We start from the raw sequence: 24,080 nt of genomic DNA, 5'->3' as shown, positions 1-24,080 counted from the left end.
ATATGATGGGATAGCCTAATTTTGGCAATTAATTGATCTTTGACTATTAGCGGTAGATATGGCCTGTGATGGGATGTTAGATAGGGTGGGATCCGAGTTACTGCAGAGAATGCTTTCCTTGGTATCTGGCTGGTGAGTCTTGCCCACATGCTCAGGGTTTAGCTGAATGCCATATTTGGGGTCGGGAAGTAATTTTCCCCCAGGGCAGATTGGCAGAGGCCCTGGGGGTTTTTCGCCTACCTCTGAAGCGTGGGGCACAGGTCACTTGCTGGAGGATTCTCTGCACCTTGAAGTCTTTAAACCACAATTTGAGGACTTCAATAGCTCAGACATAAGTTAGGGGTTTGTTACAGGAGTTAGTGGGTGATATTCCGTGGCCTGCGTTGTGCAGGAGGTCAGACTAGATGATCATAATGGTCCCTTCTGACCTTAAAGTCTATGATTCTATGATATCCCAGAGACCACAGAGCATTTGCTTCACAAATTCCTTACCTCTCGGACCAAGCGGCCAGTTTTGGCATCAAGAACAAGGACCTTGTTGGAGGAAGTGGACACCAAGAGGTGACCAACAGGCATGGGAGCGAAGCAGATTCTCAGAGCAGAGTCCAAGTTGGTGCTGTCCAAGTCCAGGATGCTGACGTCTATCCTCAGTAGCTGTGAAACAAGACGCTATTGAACACTAGCTTCCTGAAGTGAACAGTTCCACATGAAATCATCCAGATGGCAGGGAATCCTAAGGAACTTCTACACAATCTGAGGATATTTTTAGACCATTTTCCCCACTGCTTTATTGTCTGAGGCTGCTAGAGGAGGAGGAAAATGTACCTCACTCTCTTTCCCCTTTAATCTTCTCAAGCTACCTGATTAAGTGGTGGCTCTGGGCAGGCATTGTAAGAGTGCATTACTCAAGAAGACATTTCCTCAAAAAGGTACAGATGCTGTAAGATTCCCTATTGCTTTTCAGCAACTTCACCTCTCGCTTCATAAGGGCTGCATGTGATTGTGGAAGGAAGACAGTCTGATTTGGTGTTTCCATCCCACGGCAGCATCAAAAAGGAGGAAATCAAAACCGCATCCCAGGACCATCAAGTATTTTCCACATGGCGAAGGACACGTAAAGGGGCTATGTCAGATCCTATTTGGTAGAGTCTATGGAGTTCTCTAACCATCTGGGAAGAAATCTATTTTCCTTTTCCTGCAAAGCATTCTGCAGTGTGTGACGCTAGGAATGCCCTCCCTCCTACTCTATTCTCCCTTTAGATCAAGGCAACTTCCTTCTGGTTACCTCATCTAGAGAATGGGCGTCCATAACGGTCACAGTGTACTTAGAGGGGCCCACAAAGGCGAGGAAACGTCCATCCCCGCTAACGGCCAAAGTGTTGGGACCATGCTCAGCATCTTGGGACACCACATTGGCTGGATATGACAAAACACAGGGTAAATGAGATAAATGGGAAGGAGAGAAAGCTTAAAGGGAGAATGACTGATTATATACTGCAGCTGAGATAAAATTCATGCTATTAAGGTTTTAGGGGGTGCTCCTCTCTCTGAATCAGCACTGAACCAGTGCCCCAGCATGGTGCTAAGGATCAATCTGTGCTGTGGAAGGTGCCAGACTTGAACAGATATTATACACACATTAAAGACAGATCTGAATCAGAGCATTCACACCAAGATCTGGAACAGCCCCAAATTTGGGGAGGCCTGGAAATGGGGTTCCAATTTGAGCAAATGGATTATATTTGAGGCACACAGTACCACAGTGCAATATCAGTGGAGGAAGTTGGATTTTATTGTAGTTTTTTTTTTTTTTAGCATAGGCAGGGGATTGTGACAAGCAGTTACTGCACATGGATCTCAGCGAGGGTTTAAACAGCTTAAATCCATAAAGATAAGTGGCTGCAAAAAACTGCAGTACAGTGAAGTAATTTTTAGCTAGTAGATGAACTCAAAGAACGTCTTTTATCATAAAAATCAAGATGACTGCTCTATATTTAGCCTATTGCTGAAAAAGGCCAGACTAGATTTAAGACCATGTGTTATTTCTGGGAGTGGGCAGGAAAAAAAGGGAGGCAATATGGCTAAGGCATTGGCTTCAGATCAGAGTCAAGAAGCTGTGGGCGCTATCCCCAGTTCTCACACTGGCATGTTGTGTGACCCTGTACAAGTCCCATCCTCTCTCTGTGCCTCCGCTTTCACTCCCAGCTTTTGTCTGTCTTGCCTGTTTAGATTGGAGGCTCTTTGGGGCAGGTGCCATCTCCCACCGTTTGTATGGTGCCTAAGAGAATGGGGCCCCCTACCTCAGTTGAGGCCTCTATGTGCTACTGTAATTCTATCATCACTCTTTTTTTAAAAAAATAAGTGTGCATTAAATCTGAAAGAGGATATACATGCAATCTGAGCCTATCTGCAATGTTAAAATACATCAATCCAGTTACAAACCTTTGGAAACCAGAGTTACAATGGAAGTGTTAACAGACCCTCAGTGACAGCAGTGTTAACAGGCATGAGAGAAATACAGCTAACTTGTCCCAAAAGGTTTCAGAGTAGCAGCCGTGTTAGTCTGTATTCACAAAAAGAAAAGGAGTACTTGTGGCACCTTAGAGACTAACCAATTTATCTGAGCATAAGCTTTTGTGAGCTACAGCTCACTTCATCAGATGTTTATCACTTCAAAAGGTTTTCTAACACCCATTTTTTCATGGTCTGTGTGTATAAAAACATCCTCACTGTGTTTTCCACTTTGTGCATCCGATGAAGTGAGCTGTAGCTCACGAAAGCTTATGCTCAGATAAATTGGTTAGTCTCTAAGGTGCCACAAATACTCCTTTTCTTTTTGTCTCAAAAGGATCATAGGATGCCCTCTGAAAATTACTTCATGGAATTTTGAGCCTGTTAGCCCTGGAGAAAATACCAGAAAGAGGGATGCAGAACCCTTACCCAGAACTCTGAGGACGTGACTCTTCTGGGCTGCACAGTTATAAAGAGCCAGAGTCCCATGGGAGCAGGAACTGAACATCAAATTGCCATCTGGGGAGAAGGTCAGACCAGTGACTGCACCACGGTGCTGCCTACATAACACAGAAAACACGGGAGACAGTGGGGCAAAAAAGCAGAGCGGACTGATGTGAAGCGCAGTGAGGGGTCCCTGAATCAGGAAGGAGATCAGAAACAGTGTCAGGGACAGTGAGAAGCCCACCCTATTTTTCCCCTACCGTAGTATAGGATGGTTGATTGTCTTTATTCCCAAGGGTGCTGGGGGAGACTAATCAACAAGTGCAGTGCTCTTGCTGCCAACAGCTTCCAGGATGGCATATCCACACACTGACATGCACTTTTGATCATCCTCCACTCCCCAACAAAAATGTTCTCAAGTGCGTCCTGTCTGGTTGACCCCCAACAAGCTTGATCTGCCTCCCCTATTCTTGGCCACCTCCCTCCACAATGGAGAGTCCCAGTCAAGCCTGACTCTTAAAACAAACCCAAAACGACACACCCCACAGCTATGACCCCACTAGGCTTTTCCTCTCTGAAAACCAGCTCATTGTAACTCACTTGATGAGGGGCTAAGTTCTAAGGAATGTCTCTTCCATTATGACCCAACACTAATGTTAGCTCCTGATATGTCTCTCACGAGGATGGACATCTTACTTACACCACTGCCATGACTCCCACCATTTAGATTTGTACATGTGAATATACAATATCCATTTGTCAAACGTACTTGTGTTCCATTAGTAGATCAGAGGCAGCCAGGCTGAAGGTTCTCACCACTCCACTGCTGAACCCACATGCAAAGATCTGTTGTGCAGGATGAAAGGCCACAGTACATGGCATCTCATCTGAGGCAGTGAAGTCATATAGCTGTGGGAAAGGGACACACAGAAGCACCACTTGGGGATATGCAAAACCTGGCAGCAGTATGTGGCAGAATGAGATAACCCCATATCCCAAATCCCTGTCACAAGCCTATCATTACAGTGAAGCTGTGTAACCCCTTGGGGCCTGATCCAAAGCTCAGTGAAATCAGTAGGAGTCTTTCTATGGACTTCAAAGGGCTTTTGGGCTGCGGAGCTATAAAACTGCATTGTAGACATTCAGGCTTGGGCTGAAGCCCAGGTCCGGGGACCTTCCCCCCTTGCTGGGTCTCAGAGCCTGGGCTCCAGTCTGAGCCTGAACGTTTATACTGCAATTTTACAGTCCCACAGCCTGAGCCTAGGTCAGCTGACATGGGCCAGCCATGAGTGCTTTATTGCAGCGTACACATACCCACAGAGACCTCACCATTATGGCCCAACATTAACCTACAATATTTAGTAGATGGAAGAAAAGCAAGTGGTATTTTAAATATTTGACTTTTGGAGCTAAAGCCAAACTACACAGAAAAATCTTGAACTTCATGCAGTAGTTCTGGAGGGATCTGTTGTTGTTGGAGGTAGATTTAAGTGATTTTAAAGTGAGATATGTTGTTAGCACCAGCTGCAGTCAGTTGGAATAAACAAAGATTGTGCAGACTTCCTTTTACAGCTCTGCCAGCAAAGCTGAGTTTTGACTTCTACTACCCCTATCTTGATCAAGAAAGTGAGCTTACGCTACCTGCTGCATGGACACAAGGTCCCAGATCCGGATGGTGTTATCCTGGGACACCGTAGCCATCTGCTTCCGGAGCCCATCCACAGAGAATGCCAGAACAGAATCAGTGTGAGAGCGCATGAGAGTATTGTAGCCCCGGGACTGTATATCCAGGTAACCCAGGTTCCCAGTGGAGGTGGTGCACAGAACTTTGAGACTATCTGGACTGATGCTGACAGAACTCACTGCACCTTCATGCTCTGGGGAAACAGATGTACCAGTTAATAAATTATCCCAGGATGCAAAAAAGTGGTACATCTAGACTATAGCTAAGTGACCACCCTTTTATTTCTGCACTTTCATTTCTATGTCCTGTACTTTCCTGAGTGCTATGAGACTAACTGTTCTCAGGTTTTAGTCTAGCCACATAATCAAGCCAGTGTCATTTCTAAAAAGTCTTTATTTTTCAGTATCACTGCATTTCATTCCAGGATGGATGAAGAACTACTGTGCTTCTCCCATAGATTTTCATTGGACAGATATGCAATAAGCGTTAAGGACTAATGTTTAGCTTACTCAGAAGACTCCTGTCTTTCTCTAGAATTCCAGAAGAACAAGGAAAACTCTTGAAGAGATAAAACCCAAGATTCATTCTGTACAGACTTGTCTAACTTTTCACTGCAGGAGGTGGCAGTTACTCCACACCAAGGTCTAGCCCACTGAGAGAGCACCACAAGAGAAGCCTAAGAATGAATTTCTGTTGCTCTTCACAAGAGCTCAGGTTTGGGAATGGATCAGAAGAGCAGTGTAGTGGAACCCTAGGCTGCATTCCCTTTTTGCTCCAGGAAAGCTTTGGCCCCATAGGGCTAGGTTGATATGAATGCAGAACTGAGTGAGGAATGAGTGAGAGAGATCCAAGGTTTACTCACCAGCCTCCAAGAAGATTGCCGAGAAATCCAGAGGCCACAGCCGCACGTAGCCATCCTCTGAGGCTGTGGCACAGAAGGTAGAGGAGACGCTAATACTGTTTATAGCAATCCCAGGGCCTGAAAGGACAAACATTACCAATTGGCACAATGTAAGGAACCAAAAAATTACCAGACTGGATCAGACCAATGACCCATCTAGTCCAATGCTGAGCAATTCAGAGGAAGGTGCAAGAAACCCTGCAGTATCAGTTATGGGATAAGTTGTCCCCAGGGAAAATAAGAACATCCATACTGGGTCAGACCAAAGGTCCATCTTGCCCAGTATCCCGTCTTCCGACTGTGGCCAATGCCAGATACCCCAGAGGGAATGAACAGAACAGGCAATCACCAAGTGATCCATCCCCTGCTGTCCACTCCCAGCCTCTAGCAAAGAGAGGCTAGGGACACCATCCCTGCCCATCATGGCTAATAGCCATTGATGGACCTATCCTCCATGAATTTATCTACTTCTTTTTTGAACACCTCCTAACCTCCAATTGCTAGATGACGGATCATGCCCCAAATCAGAAGGGTTTTTATTACAACCAGAACTCTTGTTCATATTTAATATTAATATTATAACTATGGGTATCCTTAAAAGCGGCAAAGAGTCCTGTGGCACCTTATAGACTAATAAACGTATTGGAGCATAAGCTTTCGTAGGTGAATACCTACTTCGTCAGATGCATGTAGTGGAAAATTATGCTCTAATATGTCTGTTAGTCTATAAGGTGCCACAGGATTCTGCCGCTTTTACAGATCCAGACTAACACAGCTACCCTTCTGATATGGGTATTCTTGTTATCCATAGAAACGACCAATCACTTTTCAAAGACTGCCATGCTCTTGACCTTAACAATACATCGTGGTAATGAGAGTCACAGGCTAATGGTGTGAAAAAGTGTTTCCTTTATCTTTTCAAATTGGTTCATCTATGTAGAGAGAAACAAGAGAGAGTAAAGAGAAAGAGGAGAGAGGGAAAGGGGATGGGAATGTAGCAAAGGAGACTGTGTGCGTTAAGAAATGGCTAAGACATCTAATGCTTACGACTATATCAATGAAGTCTAGTCTAATCAAAAGCACTGGGAGCCAGAAACTCTGATCCTAATACAACTTGTGACCATGGTCAAGTCTTAAATTCTATGCCTCAGTTTCCTCATATATAAAATGAGAATGATATCTACCCTCCTCAAAAAGGGGTTTGGAAGCTTAATTAATATACATTATATTAAAGCCTTATAAAGTGAAAATGGCAGGGTTCATGGTAGTGGTGGGGTCTATTAGAGATCACCAAAACAGAAAAAGAAGGTGGATGAGGCATTTCTAGGACAGACAACAGAAATATCTAAATCACAAGACCCCTGGAATTAATGTGGGACTTTAACTACCCAGACATCTGTTGGAAAAGTAATACATCAAAACACAATTTCCAGTGAGTTCATGGAATGTACTGGGGACAACTTCTTGTTTCAGAAAGTGGAGGAAGTAACCAGGGTGACAGCCATTTTAGACTTGATTTCTGACCAAGAGGGAGGAACTGATTGCAAATCAGAAGGCAGAATGCAATTTGGATGAAAGTGACCATGAAATGATAGCTTTCATTATTCTAAATACAGGAAGGAGTGAGAGCAGCAGGATAAGGATAATGGTGTGATGTTGCACTCCATATGTTTTATGGAAATATGTCTATGAGTGTAAATATAATGTAACTGGAATATGCTTTATGCAAAAGGTCTCTTGTAAGGTATCATTACAAAGCTTATAATCTACTGAGTGTGTTCAACCTATTTGTATGAATGTATCATTCTTGTACCTGAAGCTAGGAATATGAAGTATTATTAGTCCTATTGTACTTATGCAAAGTGTGGGCCATTAATGGTGGCTTGGAATCTTGATGGCTCCCACTGACTAGGACAATTGGTTGTGAATTGCTATGTTTACTTGCAGACCTTCCTGTGTAGGTGTGGGCCAGCCGTGGAAGAATGAAGGCTGGGGTCTCACAGGATATGTGACCATGTCACATGATACTGGAATCCATCTTAAACCTGGTGCTTTTCCATTTAGAAGGAGGGGTAGGGAGCAAGAGAGACAAAAGATTCCCACCTTGGGCCAAAGCTATAAAAGGGGGTGGAACAGAACAAAGGACGCTGCCAGTCATGAGAAATCCCCTGTTACCACCTGAGCTGGAACTAACAAGGAAAGGATTGGGCCCAGACTAGGAAGGAGTCTAGTCTGTGAAAGAAGCTTATTGGAACATCTCAGAGTGAGATTTACCTGTATTCAGTTTCTTAATGTATTAGGCTTAGACTTGCGTGTTTTGTTTTATTTTGCTTGGTAACTTACTTTGTTCTGTCTGCTATTACTTGAAACCACTTAAATCCTACTTTTTATACTTAATAAAATCACTTTTGTTTATTAATGAACCCAGAGTAAGTGAGTAATACCTGGGGAGCAAACAGCTGTGCATCTCTCTCTTTCAGTGTTATAGAGGGCAGACAATTTACGAGTTTACCCTGTATAAGCTTTATATAGAGTAAAACGGATTTATTTGGGGTTTGGATCCCATTGGGAACTAGGTGTCTGGGTGCTGGAGATAGGTAACCTGTTGAATGGTTTTCAGTTAAAGCCTGCAGCTTTGGGGGTGTGGTTCAGACCTGGGTCTATATTGCAGCAGGCTAACATGTCTGGCTCAACAAGGCAGAGTTCTGGAGTCCCAAGCTGGCAGGGAAAATGGGCTCAGGGGTAATTTCAACACATCAGGTGACAGTCCCAACAGGGTCTCTGTGACCAAACCCATCACAAATGAACTTCAAAAAAGCAGACTTTAACAGACTCAGAGAAGTGGTAGGTAAGGTTCCATGGGAAGAAAATCTAAGGGATAAAGGAGTTCACAAGTGCTGGCAGTTTCTCAAGGAGACAGTATTAAAGGCACAATCGCAAAGTATCCCAAACTGAAGGAAAGATAGGAACAATAGTAGGAGACCTATCTGGCTGCATCAGGGGCTATTTAATAAACTAAAACTTAAAAAGGAATCCTACAAAAAGTGGAAACATGAGTACAAAAGAACAGCACTAGCATGTAGGGACTAACCAGAAAGGCTAAGGCACAAATTGAGTTACACTTAGCAAGGGACATAAAAGGAAAAAAGAAGAGGTTCTATAAATATGTTAGGAGCAAGAGAAAGATGAAGGAAAGTGCAGGTCCTCTGCTTAGCGGGGAAGGAGAGCTAATAATTGACGACAAGAAGTAGGCTGAGATGTTTAATGCCTATTTTGCTTCAGTCTTCACTGCTGAATTGGAATTAATTTGCAAACTGGATACAATTAACTTAGGCTTGAATAGAGACTGGGAGTGGATGGGTCATTACACAAAGTAAAACTATTTCCCCATGTTTATTCCCCCCCTCCACTCCCCACTATTCCTCAGATGTTCTTGTCAACTGCTGGAAATGGCCCACTTTGATTATCACTACAAAAGGTTTTTCCCCCCTCCTCTCCTGCTGGTAATAGCTCAGCTTAAGAGATCACTCTCGTTACAGTGTGTATGGTAACACCCATTGTTTCATGTTCTCTATATATATAAATCTCCCCACAGTATTTTCCACTGAATGCATCCGATGAAGTGAGCTGTAGCTCACAAAAGCTTATGCTCAAATAAATTTGTTAGTCTCTAAGGTGCCACAAGTACTCCTTTTCTTTTTGCGAATACAGACTAACACGGCTGCTACTCTGAAACCTAAAAAGGTTAATGATTACCAGATACTCGACATGATTAAAATTAACTAGGGAAAGAACAGGTTAAGGAACATTTAGCTAAGTTAGGTGTACTCAAGTCAGCAGAGCCTGATAAAATACCTAGGCCAGGTATTAAAGGAATTAGTTGAAGCAATCTCAGAACCATTAGCAAGTCTCTTCAAACACTCCTGGAGGATGGATGAGGTCCCAGAGGACTGGAGAAGGAACAATGAGTACTTATCTTTAAAAAGGGGAACAAAGTCAAAGAGCACCTGGGGAATTATATACCAGTCAATCTAACTTTGATACATGGAAAGATACTGGAACAAATTATAAAACAAACAATTTATAAGCACCTAGAGCATAACAGTGTTATGGAATAACAACATGGATTTGTCAAGAACAAATCATGCTAAATCAACCTAATTTCCTTCTTTGACAGGGTTACTAGCCTAGTAAATAGAGGGGAAACAATAGATGTGATATATCTTTATTTTCTTAAGGCTTTTGACACAGTTCTACGTGACATTCTCGTAAGCAAACTAGGCAAATGTGGTCTAGATGAAATTATTATCAAGGTGGGTGCACAGCTGGTTGAAAGACTGTACTCAAAGTAGGTATCAATTGTTCACTGTCAAACTGGGAGGGCACATCTAGTGAGATCCTCAAGGGGCCAGTCCTGGGTCGGGTATTGTTCAATATTTTCATTAACAGCTTGGATAACAGAGTGGAGAGTATGCTTATAACATATGCGGATGACAACAAGCTGGGAGGCATATGGAGGGTCAGGATTAGAATTCAAAATGACCTTGACAAATTAGAGAATTGGTCTGAAATCAACAAGATGAAAGTCCATAAAGACAAGTGGGAAGGGAAAATCAAATGCATTAATACAAACTGGGGAATAACTGGCTAGGTGGTAGTACTGCTGTAAAGGATCTGGAGACTATAGTGAATCACAAACTGAATTTGAGTCAACAATGTGATGCAGTTACAAAAGAGTCAAATATCATTCTGAGATATATTAACAGGATATTAGCCTTTTTTGCAACTGCGTCACAGGAGTGTCGTATGTAAGACATGGTAGGTAACTGTCCCGCTCTACTTGGGACTGATGAGGCCTTACCTCAAGTACTTTATCCAATTCTGGATGCCACACTTTAGGAAAGATGTGGATAAAGTGAAGAGAGCCCAGAGGACAGCAACAAAAATGATAAAAGGTTTAGAAAACCTCACCAGTGAGGAAAGGTTAAAAAAACTGGGCATATTTAGTTTTGAGAAAAGAAGACTGAGGGGGGACCTGGTAACAGTCTTTAAATAAGTTCAGGGCTGTTATAAAGAGAATGGTGATCAACTGTCCTCTATGTGCACTGAAGGCAGGACAAAAATAAATGGGTTTAATCTGCAGCAAGGGAGATTTAGGTTAGATATTAGGAAGAACTTTCTAACTATAAGGGTAGTTAAGTTGTGGACAAAGCTTCTAAGGGAGGTTGTGGAATTACCATTTTTGGAGGATTTTAAGACCAGGCTAGATAAACACCTGTAAGGGATGGCCTAGGTTTACTTGGCCCTGCCTCAGTGCAAGGGGCTGGACTTGATGACCTCTTGAAGTCCCTTCTGGCCCTACATGTCTATAATTCTATAAAATAAAGCGATATGAGCTGTCTTACAATACGAGTAGCAGTAGCACTTGAAAACAAATTCTAACTAATGTCATATCAGCAATACAAGACTTGCTGAAAGTCATAATACTTTGACTTCTGTAGCATTAAAGAATTCTAAATACTGTTGAGATCTTTCAAAGAACAGGCCAGTTGTTTCATTTTGTATGTTTAGCTTTTTACATGCTACTGGGCACAGGATTCCTTTTGGCTGATTAAAACATTGCTTTATGTTACTAAAAAGGGTGTTTATTCTAAACATTCATCAATCAAAACACTAAAATTCTTCTTAAAATGGTACTTAGCCATTTTTTTTGGTAGGATTATTTTTGGTAGGAAGTTTGTCACCACTTATCTGATCGAAACCAGTCATCTGTGTTAGGCAGAGCATTGCTTTATTTTCAAAGAATTTGCTTTATTTATTTCAACTTCAATCCCTCTAATAGATTTTACCTTAATTATTTAATGAGGCCACTCCATTCTTATTGTCTTCACAAGCAAAACTTTTCCCTACCAGCTGAATTTATTTACACTCATTGTTTTTAATTCAGCCCCTAGGGACAAAGTTTCAAAGGCCTCCATCTGCCCTCCAAATCTGCACACCTATACTTCTGCATATATACTTTCTGGAGCATGATGTTTTACATGAGCAAAACCTCAGATATGAATGTGAATGAAAAATCATATAGATACTCAACTGCTCGGTTTGCATACATACGTACAGCTTGTGTATCTACATGAGATTTTGCATATGCAAAAATCTTTAGGACTCAAAAAATATATGTGCAAAAACTAACGCTCACACATTTAAAGACTGCTTCTGAAAATGTGACTCTATTGTCCAGTAAAAAGAGCATTTCCCAATATATTATAATCTTTAAATAGTTATACACAGTTACAATCCTTTCTCCCAAATTCAGATTCATAGATTAAGGCCAGGGGGGACTATCAGATCACTTAGTCTGACCTGCTGTATAACACAGCCAGAGAATTACATCCTGTTACTCCAGCACTGAGCCCAATAGTTGGGATTATGTAAATTAATGGGTAATGGGTATATGGGTAATAGAATCATAGGGTTAGAAGCGACTGCAAGGGTCATCTAATCTAACCCCAAAATAGGGTACATTTGGGTTACGTATAGTCTCGCTTTCTCCCCCTTCAATGCATAGGAGATTTCACTGGAGAAGAAACTGGCTGAAGCCCCACCTGTGCTCCCCAAAACCTTACTTCTAGTGTGATGTCAGATTATCTCAGCCTACAGAGGATCCCCTGCAATTCTGCCTATTTTGCACCTAGTCTTATGAAACTTGGGTCCTCGGTTTGCTTCTGTCTGGTGTTCCCTCACAGGGCTCTTCCTTCAAACTTAGCAAAATTTCAGCAAAAACTTTTCTAGTGAAAGTTCATAATGTAGCATGTCCTACTTCCTCTTGGTCATCTATCCATCCCCCACCAAAGCCCATACCCGAGTTGAAGGTTTGCTTCTCCCGCCGGTGAGAGTGCTGAATCTGAGAAGGCAGGAGGCGCCGGGCATTTCTGATAGTGACATTCTTGTAGTCAATTTCCAAGATGTGGCCGCTCCTGCTGCAAACAAAGCTGAAAGGGAAAGTACACCACCATTAGACACTAATGACCACAATAGGAACTTCAGAGACATTATTTAGCAGAAGAACTGTATTCTGCATTTTGTTTCAATGTTAACTTTACACCACACTTTTGTAAACAACCTTGAAATAACTTTAAATATGCTGTTCGTCTAAAAACTTTAGCAATTCTAGTTTGTAATGGAATGATAGCTTGACTGGATGACAGGATTCAAACATTTGATTTTCAGCAGGAGCTAACTTGGGAATCTATAACTGGTAGATGGAGTTAGACCTCTCCATCCTTCTTTTCCTTTCCCCTTTGAAAGAGCAATTTAGAGAAAAATCTCAAGAGTTAATTCAGCCAATATAAAAGATAAGGGAAAAAGCAAAACTAGTGAGCTTTGAGTCTGTAAGTGCCTAGTCAGTCTCAAAAATGATCTTCAGTTATCCTGTATGTCTATATAAACTATAGACTTCAGACTCGGAAGTCTGGAAACAACTGAAAATTTTAATCAGGATATTGCTACTTCTTACTAAGAGATCACATTTTTTCCTTTGTGAAGGAATAAAAAAAAGTAAACTCTACCAGCCTGTTATGGAGGAATCATTAGAAAGATATTTTTCCCCCATCTTTTCTAATTTAGGAGGAAAAAATAGAAGTAAAGAGGCAGAGACCTGCTTCCTAAAGTGTAGCAAACCTTAAAAGAAAATATACAAATGCTGGATTATTATTATTTCTATTATTGTACGACACAGACCCCTCCATCAAGAATCAGTAAGGAGGACTGCTGACTCTCAGGTATCCATCCCAAAACCAGCTGGAGACTAAAGATGGAAGTATTACTAACCTGTATCAGAAGGAGATTAGGATCAGTTCGCAGAAACAAGATCTCTGGCAACTTTTGCCCAATACTCTTTCACTAGCTCAGACTGAGAAATGGATGTAACCATAAGTCATGACCCTATGGGAAATAACGGGGTTCCAGGCAAGTTTGGCACAATTGCTATCCTGAACTGAATTGAAATAAATGGAGCCAGAGAAGCTTCACAGAAATGAGCCCTGGAAATCAAAGCCACATTTGCTTATGTTTAATGGAAGTGACTGTTAAACTTTTGGAGGGGAATAAATTGCAATATTTCAGGAAAATTATTATTGCTTCAGATAAATTGTTCTGGAAAGGCAAAGATTTTCCCCATATAGGAGATCTGGATGTAAAATGTACAAATAAGATGAATGCATGATTTTGGGGAAGGCTTTTTCACTTCTGAGTTTTGAACTTTTTGTTCACAATATTGGTAGATAGTTTAGTTTGTGATTAAATACATTACATTTTATTTATGTATACAGTGCCTTTGATCGAAAGCACTGAATAAAACATATGGGGAAAGTGATTTTTCCCACAGCACACCCATGAACCAGAAATGAAGCAATACTGGGCAAATCTACACCCACAGGGCTCAGACCACAGAGGGAAGGTGAAAATGAACAGACCTGGCAATTCTTTGTTTTTGTAATATCTCTCCGGTGGCAGCAGTCTTGGTTGCGTGATTAAGCTGAAGTATAAAAAAGTCACGGGGAATGTAATTACACCACACCCCTCCCACTGCCAAATGAACATTAACAGCAAATCCATGGGCAGATTTCTTGTGCAACTCTACAAGGTATTTTAAGCTTCTTTTAGGATCTGAAATCTTAGAAAGGAGGAGACTAAAGGGTAGGCTGGCTTTGTATGACACCTTTGTTTCTGCAGAGAGAATGCAGACAAAGGACTGTAGAATGCTCAAGTTAAGGACAGGGATGAGCAAGTCAAAACAATGACTGTTCAACCTTTTCCTTATGCTTACTAATCGAAAGCTCAGCATGCTAGTGTAGACAGCTCCGAGGAACAGAGGCAGACTGAATCACAGTGTCCCTAAAAAATTAACTTAAGGAAAGTGATTTAAGGAAAGAAAAAGTGGCTCCATCCTTACAGTGTCCGGTCCTCAGGTTCCCGCTCAGCGGAATGCCCTTTCTCGAAGGCCAGGTCGGTGAACTCCAAGGAATGGTACTCCCCCAAATTCACTGGGCACGAGCGCAGCGCTCCACTCCGCACTCGCCACAGCCTCACATTATCTCTGCCGCACGACACCATCCTGTTACACGAGAGGCTGAGTAAGGAACCAGGGAAGACTCATTCTATACTGACAAAAGGCCTGCTCCCTGAAAGCAGCTGAAATGGACACACTGACACCAGGGGAGAGAAAAGGAAGGCTAACAGCAGCTTCCTTCCAAAAGTACCTTTTGTCTGCAAACTGGAATTCCAGCAATGCAGTGAGCTTCCTCCCAGCAATGCCTTAATACCGGGGTAGTCAATTATTTTTTGTCAAGGCTCAAATTTCTTGATCAAGATATAGTCAAGTCCAGACTCCAGAGAAAATAATCAAAAAATAACAACAATAATGATAAGTAAATAAAAAGATTTTGGGGTCCGTTCAAGTGTCTGGCATCTGGATTTTGCCCACGGTCCACCTGTTGACTACCACTGCCTTTATCTAGGCCAGGGGGGCAAACTTTTTGGCCTGAGGGCCACATGGGGATATAGAAATTGTATGGCGGGCCATGAATGCTCACAAAATTGGGGTTGGGGTGCGGACTCTGGGGTGGGGCTGGAGATGAGAGGTTTGGGGTGCAGGAGTGTGCTCTGGGCTGAGAGCTAGGGGTTTGGAGCGTGGGTGGGGTAGGGGCATGGGGAGAGGCTCAGGGGGTGCAGGCTCCGAGTGCCATTTACCTCAAGGCTCCTGGAAGCAGTGGCATGTCCTTTCGCCGGCTCCTACACGGAGGCGCGGCCAGGCAGCTCTGCACGCTGCCCCATTCACTGGCACTGCCCCCTGAGCTCCCACTGGAGCACGCAGGAGTCGGAGCAGGGCCATGCTGTGGCTTCCAGGAGCCGTGTGGTGTGGCCCCCGACCCAGAGCCCCCAGCCGGAGCACCAGGGCTGGGCCGAGTCACGTGGTGCGGCCCCTGACCCAGCGCCCCAGCCGGAGCACTGGAGTGAGGCTGAGCCGCATGGTGTGGCTCGCAGGCCGGCTTAAAACAGCTTGCGGGCCAGATCCGGCCCGCGAGCCGTAGTTTGCCCACCCCGATCTAGGTTATTTTACCTTATTCTCACATTCACCAATTCGCACATTACCTGGTGTCATCAAAAAAAGCAATCTTCAAGGTTTGGATGTCCACATCTGTGTGAGCTTTGGCCAGCACAACCACCTCTCCGCCCTGGTTCACCTGAGCAGTATTCCACACCACCACCATCTGCAGAGACAGGACAGCAAGAGTAGAACTGCTGAAAACATAACACCTTAGGCCTTAGACCATAGAAGCAATGGAGAAGATTGCTAGCCTTCTCACAACAGGTGAAACTGCAGATACTGCTCCCATTTGCCAGGATGCTGGTACTGTGCACTGGGGCTTTTACCCACATTGCTGTGAACAGAGTGGAGAAAAATCTCTCACAGAAAGGAGGATTCAGGACAATCCCAGAGAGCCTGGTGATTTTCATTTTAATAGGCTAGCCTGTCTGATAATCAGTTTCCCTACCTGCAGCGTTGGCTGGAGAGGGCTTGAATGTGGGACTAAGATACAGTACTTGCAAACTGAGAAAGAATGGAAACCAGTGTGTAACTAATTACAAGGAGTGCTAGAGCAGCAAAGGTGTGTAAGAGTAGGAGCTAGGAGAACTGTAGAGGAATGTGCTCAGCACCTTCAGAAGGAAATGCCTTGTGTCACTTGTAGTGACCCCAGTAGGATGTAAGTGGAACCAAAAAGGCTCTAAAAGCAGTCCCACCCATTCATTAACTGTGAAGTTAGTTAATAAACAATGTGAAGCAGGGAAGTTCTTGAGATTCAGCATGAACAGGCTTCCACACCAACAAAAAGTCGTGACTAGCTACAAGAACCAGGATTTACTCAGTAGAATTTGTGATTCACAAAGGTGTGTGTTCACAGATGTATAAATATCAAGTAAGAAAGTAAATATTCAAATATTTTCTAACCAGTTTGGTGATAAGACGATTTTACGTGATTTACAATGAATGGTATTGCCTAAGGACATTTAAGGAAACTAGCATTTAGCCACTGTGTCTTGGAAAGGACATATGATTGGTTCTATGTGCAGAAGAAAAACAAACAATTATTTCACTTGTTTTTGTCCAAAGTCATGCATGTTGTTGGGTAAGTGGAACCCAAATAGCCCAAGAGCTTTATTACTCACTGTTTTGCCATGTCCATCTTTCCCAATGCCACAGAGAACAGCTCCACTGTAGGAAAGGCTACAAGAGGAGAAAACCCAGGGTGAAATGAAGTATCCTACACACTGCCTGGATCTCAATGGGAAAAATTAAAAGCCCACTCTCAACTCCTCCCCAACACACACTGCCCAGAACATGCCTGCAATGTACCTGAGGGATGAGACTGAATGGACATGGGTTTTAAACATGGATAGGCATTTCCCCTTCTGAAAATCCCAAAGCCGCACCATGCTCAGGTGACCCATCTGTGCAGAAGCCAGCAATGCGCTGTTTCCATTAAATGTCAATGCGGATACCTGCAGGAAACATCATGTTAGCAAAAATAACCCCCAGCTGCTGGGAGAGGCTAGCACTGGAGTAGCTGAAACTCCCACTGTTGTCGATCCAATATCGTTCCTTAGAATGACTCTTGCTAGGAGCTGGAGTTCTTGTAACTTCCCCCCAGCCAGTGAGCTGATACAATTCCCTAGAATGAACCATGCTTGCGATAGGAGTAGTTTTGTATTCTCTCACACATCAGATATTTACAGTTGTTGCATATTCTCTGGGGGGTTGTCATATCTGTTCATGCAAAGAAATCCACTTTTACCTTATCTGTATGTCCAATGAAGAACCTTTGCTCTCCAGTTTCAATCTGCATGGTTATTATAATAGCATGACAGGGGTAAACCACTGCAGAGCTGTTCTTAGTCCACAGAGCCTGCAGGTCAAAGGCAAGAATCAGAGCAGGGCAGAAGAGAGGATACTACAGATGTGACCCAGTCTACAAACTGAGAGGAGAGCCCTCTTGTGCTTACACAGATGGACATGCATAGAATTAAGGCACTTGGAAATATTTGGATATCTGGTAAAATATGCAGGTGTATGTTATCTAGATGATTGCTGTTTCACACAAACACAGATGCAAATTTATAACTATCAAAGGAAAACTGAGTGGTCAGCTTATAGTACATCCCAATTAATTCAGCTGATCTTCCATCCCAGTCATGTTTAACATCATATATGCAATATGTAAGAAGGGGACAATCCTTTGTTCACAGGAAATGGACTAGATGACCCAACAGGATTTTTTTTTTTAAACTGTAACATGGATCATTAAGAGGACGGTTGGAAGGATCCGAAGGCAATACCACTGGAGGACAAACTGACACACCAGCCTAAGGCACCAATGCATTTTTGGATTCCAAAGAAATTCTAGATGTGTGATACATTAATCAGTCTGGAATCTGTAAGAAGATCTGGCATGGGGCACACAATTTCAGAATTTTACTGGGGCAAATTCCATGTCGGGAAATGAGCTTTTCACCCCAAAAAATTTGTAGTCGAAAGAAACCGGGTAGTGTGGGGTGATTTCCAAAGGCAAAGGGAGTTAAGCATGAAAGTCAATGGGAGTTAGGCACCTAACTGCCCCCGGTGCCTTTGAAAATCTCCCCCTATTGCAACTACATTCTGAAAAGCTTCTTCGTTACTGACCCATTTGGTGCTGCAACCCCCAAAGCCAATAATTGTCCTCAGCTTCAGGATTGGATCTGGTAAGAGTCTCTGAAAGAAGAAGATATTGTCAAAAGTACCAGCGTGAATAAAGCATGTGAGCCCTAAACTGTATCAGCACTAACTGCAACTTACATCCCAGTGATCTACCAAGTTCCCTCTGCCCCACATTAATCTGTGTCCCTCTGGACCGGTTTCATGTTTCTCCCTGAAGTGAGAGGGCTGTCTCTCTACTTCAATTTCTTCACATTAAGGGAGGAGTTTATTCAGTAGGAAATCATCATTACAGCAAATCCAAAAGGAAGTAAGAGCAGGAATCGACTGAAGTCTTGTTTTCAGGAGTTCCATCTCCTCCAGGACCAAAGCACACAGTGGATAGTGCTAAATGGAATAATCTCAGCAATGGAATGACTCGGTTAACCTGAATCACCTTTCCAAGAGGGCAGCCAAGTCTTCCCCATGGTTACATACAAATGCCTTGAAAATTCAAGGGAGCATCTGTAAAGTTGGAGAGGGGGGAATCTTTCTTCTTACCCTGCAGGGAGATGCTTTCTTGCTGGAGAGCACTTCTGGTCCAGTAATCTTTGTGTACACAGACTGGGCAAATCAATACATAGGTGTTATTTGTGAAATGCTAATAGCATGATCATCTCTATAAAAAACACATTAGCTCTGCCTGGATAAGCTTAACGTATACGTGAAATAAAGAAACAAGATCAAGAGAGAATTCCAGGTAAGATGGCTCACAACTGCCCTTAGTATAAAATAATCATCTCTGCCAGCTCCAACCAGGAGTGGGTATTCCTGTTGCTCTTTCTGCCAAGTTATTGAGCACCAGCAACAAGCATTCCAGACCCATCCTACAGGAACAAACTTGCAGTTTAACTTGTTTGTTCCTAGTACATTGGAGTCCCTTACCTCTATATATCTTCTCCTATGGTCAGTAAGAGTTTGAGCAAGAAGTCTGGGTTCAGGAGCTCTGTTTCCATATGAAGTCTTGGCCTAATGCTCTCTAACCCACCAGTCAAGCCCCAAGAATTGGGATAATCATGTTTCCGCATCCCAGTGCACAGGGCAGCAGCATGTGGGTCTGAAAGGCAACTGATCTGTTCTACCTGAATTCTTCCTTGAGAAGATATTTACAGATGGAGGCTGGTGTAAATTGGCATTGTTACACTGAAGTCAACAGAGCGACAACAATTTACACCAGCTGAGGATCTGGTGTGAGGAACTTATGGGAGTAGTGGAAAAGGAAGCCTGAGCCATTAGGCTGTAGAGTTCAGCGCAAGGCACACTTTTCTTCTAATGACAGCATCATGCGTTCTCAGAGCCATCACAGGGGCAGACTTGGGGGAAGAGTTAAGAAGATTCTGTACAAGTTAGAGAGGGGGATGTGGAGCTACACAGAGGATAGCCAATAAGATCAGGTTGTCAGAGTCCAGCGATGCTCTCTCACTTACCTCATCTGAGCTAATGCCAACAGCATGGATGGCGACATTACCCATTCTGTGAGCATACACATGAATACCACCATCAGTTGTTGCATGTAACGGTACAGTGGAATCCCCAGCAGCTTGTAGTCCTTCTACCCTGCTGAACTCCTGATCTCCAGAGTACACTTCTTCCAGAGGCCCAGAGGTTGCTAAGTGAACCTCAGGGATGCTCTTTGTAACTAAGGGAGACCAGCGAGGCATCTGAGAAAGAGTAAACAAATGACAACAGATCAGGCCTGCCCCACAGCTCCCTACGATTGCTGTGATTGGAGAGAAAGGGAGAAATTAATTTTACGTTTTGACTGACTCTTACTCAGTCACCTAATACTCAAGACATCCAACATGTCAAAAACATTCAGGCATGCCAAGTGATGCAGGAGAATAAAATAGAGTGCTCTGTGTGACTTTCTGATTTGGAATGGCAGAATCACTGCTTTTACTAGGTTTACAATGCAACTTCTCTCTCTCCACTGTATGATAGCAAACAAAAATATCTAAAACACAGACTCTCCCTCCCCCATCCTACCCCACCAGAAACAGATCCATCATGCCCCTGAGAACTTCACTATTCTTCAGTGCCTCAGTTCCCCATCTGTAAAATGCAGACAATAACACTTCCCTATCTCCCAGGGGTGTCAGGAGCAAAATTACATTAAAAGACTGTGAGGTGTTCATATATTACGGTAATGGGGGCCAGATAAGCATCTTGGATAGACTGACAGACTGACCCCCAAAAGTCATTAAACTGCAGAGTTTATTGACTGTAGGACGGGGCACAGCCCAGGCCATAGAACACAAAAAGTAGCCACTACAAAACCCCAAAACATTCCAAACACAAAGCAGGACATGTGGAAACCCTCTGGCTAGAGGTGGTACAGGAAGCTACACTTACAGCCTAAGGCCATACTCACATCCTTGGGACTGGTTATCTGTTGGATGAGTGACACTCGGTCCCGGACAGCTTTGGTAAGCGTCACTGGCCGTGGAAGATGACGGATTGGGTCTTCTAGCACTTGAACACCTAGATTATAACAGCAAAGTGTTTGGCTCTTTCCTACAATCTGCTTCCCCTCCTGCTGATCACACAGCTGCAGATGATGTAGCTGAACAGCTACTTCATTCTACTACTTATTCCTTCCTTAAAGAACTCAAGGAACAATTTGGAAACACAGGCCATGTCGCAACAGAGGAAAACAAAGGACACATTATCTATTGGGCACACACTGCACAAAACCCAAAGGGGCTGGCCTGATGCTAGTCACATGGGAGATCAAGTTCAAATCCTGTTCCTTTTGCCCCTGTGTCAACAGGGATCGGATGTGCTGCCAAGGCAGCATGCTGTGCTCAGGGAGAAGGAAGTGCTTTGTGACACTCAACAGCAACCATTCTACCCTTGAAGAAGTGGTGTTAATGGACTCCAGTGGGAGCTCCATCAGATCCCTTGACTAGGGTAATGGCTGCAACAAGATGTCATAACAGATAAGCAACAGACGGGGAATCCTCATGGCTCTGACAAAGATGTAGATGAAGCAGGGCAGAAGAGGAGAGTTCCCAGAAGGATCACTGCAGGTCTGCTTGCTATACCATTGTGCTGTACAAGGGCTCTGTGGAGCAGCTTCCTGAAGATGCCGATTGAAGTTTACTTGCCAACTAAGGTATTTACTACAGTTACCTTCTAAAAATTCAGCAGCACTTTAGAGATCCTGCATTTGTTTCTCAGCAGCCCATGCACACTGATTTTCCCCTTGCAAAACTATCCAGTTCATTTGGGTAGTCCATAGCCTGCAGAAAGCCAATTAGCCTGAGCTGGGAGAGCTACCACCCACAAAATAACCGGAGAACTTTCACAAGTTCTTCCTAATCCTTGGTAGATGCTCCACATTCCTTGGGCTGAGTGTTTCTAATGAGGGCAGGAGGGGAATATCAAAAAGGGGACCTTCATCACCCAATCCCCTATTGCTGCAAGAGTGATCTCTAACAGGACACAGCAACAGATTGATGGCATATGCTAGGAGCAGAACACTGATGTAGGGAAGACTAGTCAACAGTTGCTAACTTATCATATTGATCATATGAGTGAACGGATGGATCTTCTACACCATGCTGTACCGAAGTTGTACTTTGAGTTTTATTTGGTTAACAGCAGCAGTAAATGGTGCAGGTGGCTTTGTACCATGTCATACTTTGTTTTAAGTAGGACAATAACTTAGATAATCTGGAAGCCAGCTTGGCACATTGCTCAGTCAGACACCAAATGGGTATCACAGCCTATGGTCATTTACTTCAGACTCCCTACCTTCTGCAGGATTGGAACAGCCTTTTTGAATTGAGTCATATGGCAGCTTGGATCCATCAGAGGGAAACCTGAACAACAAGATCAGAGGAAAGTCACCTCATAAACGGGTGGCAGGTTCTAGGACCCTTCACAGGTATGCAGGGCTCTATTTTGCTGACTTACTGTTGGTGCTAAAAGGCTTCATTCACACAGAAACAGAATTATTTGGCTGACTCAACCTGACATCTGGATAGGTGGGTCCTATAAGCTCCAACTCAGGATAAGGGTTGGAGTCTCTCTCTGGTCTGATTTATACTATGAAATTTTTCTGTGTCTGAACATTCATTAACTGACGTAATGCTGACCACAAACTAGCAGTCAATGTAAACCAAGCCTCTAAGGCAAAGAGAACTAAGGGCAGGGCCACAGCACTCCCTAGGAATAACCAAGCTTGGGAGAAAGGTTCATGTGCGGTTAAGTTAGCAATACAAGCAAACCCCACAGAGGAGGGAAATTTGGATCATTTCCAGGGCATGGCGGTGATATTAGAAGTATGGTGTGAACTGTATGTTCTTACTGACCTGTTGATTAGGAACTGGCAGTTTCTATGGTTGATACCTTAAACAGCCCTTTACCTACCCAAAATATTAGTTGCCAACAATTAAGTGCTGAAGATGCGAGTTGTGCCTTGGTCCCCATCATTACAACTACAGCATTAAAGTGGCCACAGTGTTTCCGCTATAATCCCAGTTTTATGCAAACTATTGCATTTCCTTACTTTTGCATGCTTAATTCTGCAGCCTTCATATTCTCAGACAGAAGTGTTTTGACGAAGTATGTTACGTACACAAAATAATCAGACTAAGGAAGATCAAAAAGCACTCCAGGTTTCCTCCTTGAAAAGCAGCAATTCGTAAACATACCTGATATAGTCATAGCGGTCATGCCAGTTCTCTCCCTTTGGCACAGGAAATGCCATTTCTCGTGGCATGGGGGAAATGCCATGAAATGCCAGCTTAGCTTGTCGGGCCTCAGAGAACATCACCCCTAAAAGCACAAAAGTAGACAGATAAGGACATAAAGCACTCCTAGAACATCTGAAGATGTTTACAGAGGTGGCTGGAACCATGCACTCTTAGCAGACCACGTGCAAACAAATACTTTAAGAACAGAGTTTTCTGTAAGTCTGAAAAAGAAAGGCTACAACATGAAAAAAGAACAAAGATTATTGTAGCAAGTGCATAAGCCTTTCCGTGGGAATATCCTTGAAACTCTCAGCTTCCAATAAGACCTGGAAGTTTAGAGCTTTGTTATGAAAGATTATCTTTTTCTTCCTTAAAATGTAGCTTAAACGCTCTACAAGAGGATTTGGAACTTAATATTGATGATCATATCAGGTTGCTAAGTGGATCAGCTGGTGATTCTTTTTGAAGTTCTATGTGATCTAAGTTTTTCTGTTTTCTTTTTTCATTTGATGCATATGCAACTTTATGGAACTAAAGTGCTTTTCGTGTGCAACAGCACATTTGAGACCTGTTTAGTGGTCCACTACGATGTCTGTAAGATTCCTTTCCTGTGATGTGCTGTAGTTGGGCAGATTTCAAACAAAGGATAATGTGTTAGTAATAAAGGTCTTGACTGAAGTTTCTCTGCTGCACTGAGCAGTTGGATAAAGAAACACTGGAGGAAATCTGGATTTCAGAGTGACAAGGAAAAGAAGCTTTTCGGAAAGGATGGTCTAGTGATAGGACTGAGACACAGAAAATTTGGGGTCCATTCTCTCGTCTGCCACTGATTTGATGTGTGATGTTGGGCAAGTCACCTAATCTTTCTCTGTCCCTCAGTTTTTCCAGCTACAGAATGGGAGAAGTTATGAGGCCCTTTGACATCCTCAGATTGAAGGCACCAAACAAGGGAAAATTACTGTCATTATTATTAGTGTTGTTTTTAAGGTAATGGTTTTGTTGACAGTGCCTTGTTATTATTGGCTGAAAACAGTGTCAGACAGCAACAGA

The 24,080-nt window shown here is 43.1% G+C and overlaps 1 protein-coding gene across 4 annotated transcripts in view; it reads right to left on the bottom strand.

The window, feature by feature from the left end:
• WDR90 (WD repeat domain 90) overlaps positions 1–24,080 on the bottom strand; it is a 100,356-nt gene that overhangs the window by 22,369 nt on the left and 53,907 nt on the right. For all 4 annotated transcript variants that reach the window (XM_048866177.2, XM_075132817.1, XM_048866173.2 and 1 more), the window contains 18 exons: positions 22,989–23,112; positions 22,087–22,154; positions 20,702–20,811; positions 19,758–19,991; positions 18,832–18,894; positions 18,280–18,348; positions 17,396–17,506; positions 16,957–17,102; positions 16,770–16,827; positions 15,693–15,811; positions 14,494–14,655; positions 12,402–12,532; positions 5,502–5,618; positions 4,597–4,832; positions 3,725–3,864; positions 2,941–3,071; positions 1,286–1,416; positions 493–654 (listed from right to left, as the gene is read on the bottom strand). In XM_048866177.2, the coding sequence (XP_048722134.2) occupies positions 493–654; positions 1,286–1,416; positions 2,941–3,071; positions 3,725–3,864; positions 4,597–4,832; positions 5,502–5,618; positions 12,402–12,532; positions 14,494–14,655; positions 15,693–15,811; positions 16,770–16,827; positions 16,957–17,102; positions 17,396–17,506; positions 18,280–18,348; positions 18,832–18,894; positions 19,758–19,991; positions 20,702–20,811; positions 22,087–22,154; positions 22,989–23,112 (2,312 nt within the window). The remainder of the gene's footprint in view (positions 1–492; positions 655–1,285; positions 1,417–2,940; positions 3,072–3,724; positions 3,865–4,596; positions 4,833–5,501; positions 5,619–12,401; positions 12,533–14,493; positions 14,656–15,692; positions 15,812–16,769; positions 16,828–16,956; positions 17,103–17,395; positions 17,507–18,279; positions 18,349–18,831; positions 18,895–19,757; positions 19,992–20,701; positions 20,812–22,086; positions 22,155–22,988; positions 23,113–24,080) is intronic.

Source organism: Caretta caretta, chromosome 10, assembly GCF_965140235.1.
Source record: "Caretta caretta isolate rCarCar2 chromosome 10, rCarCar1.hap1, whole genome shotgun sequence".
In the NCBI taxonomy this organism is placed as follows: Eukaryota; Metazoa; Chordata; order Testudines; family Cheloniidae; genus Caretta; species Caretta caretta.
The sequence above is the reverse complement of the archived record's forward strand: the minus strand, read 5'-3'. Positions and strand labels throughout refer to the sequence as shown.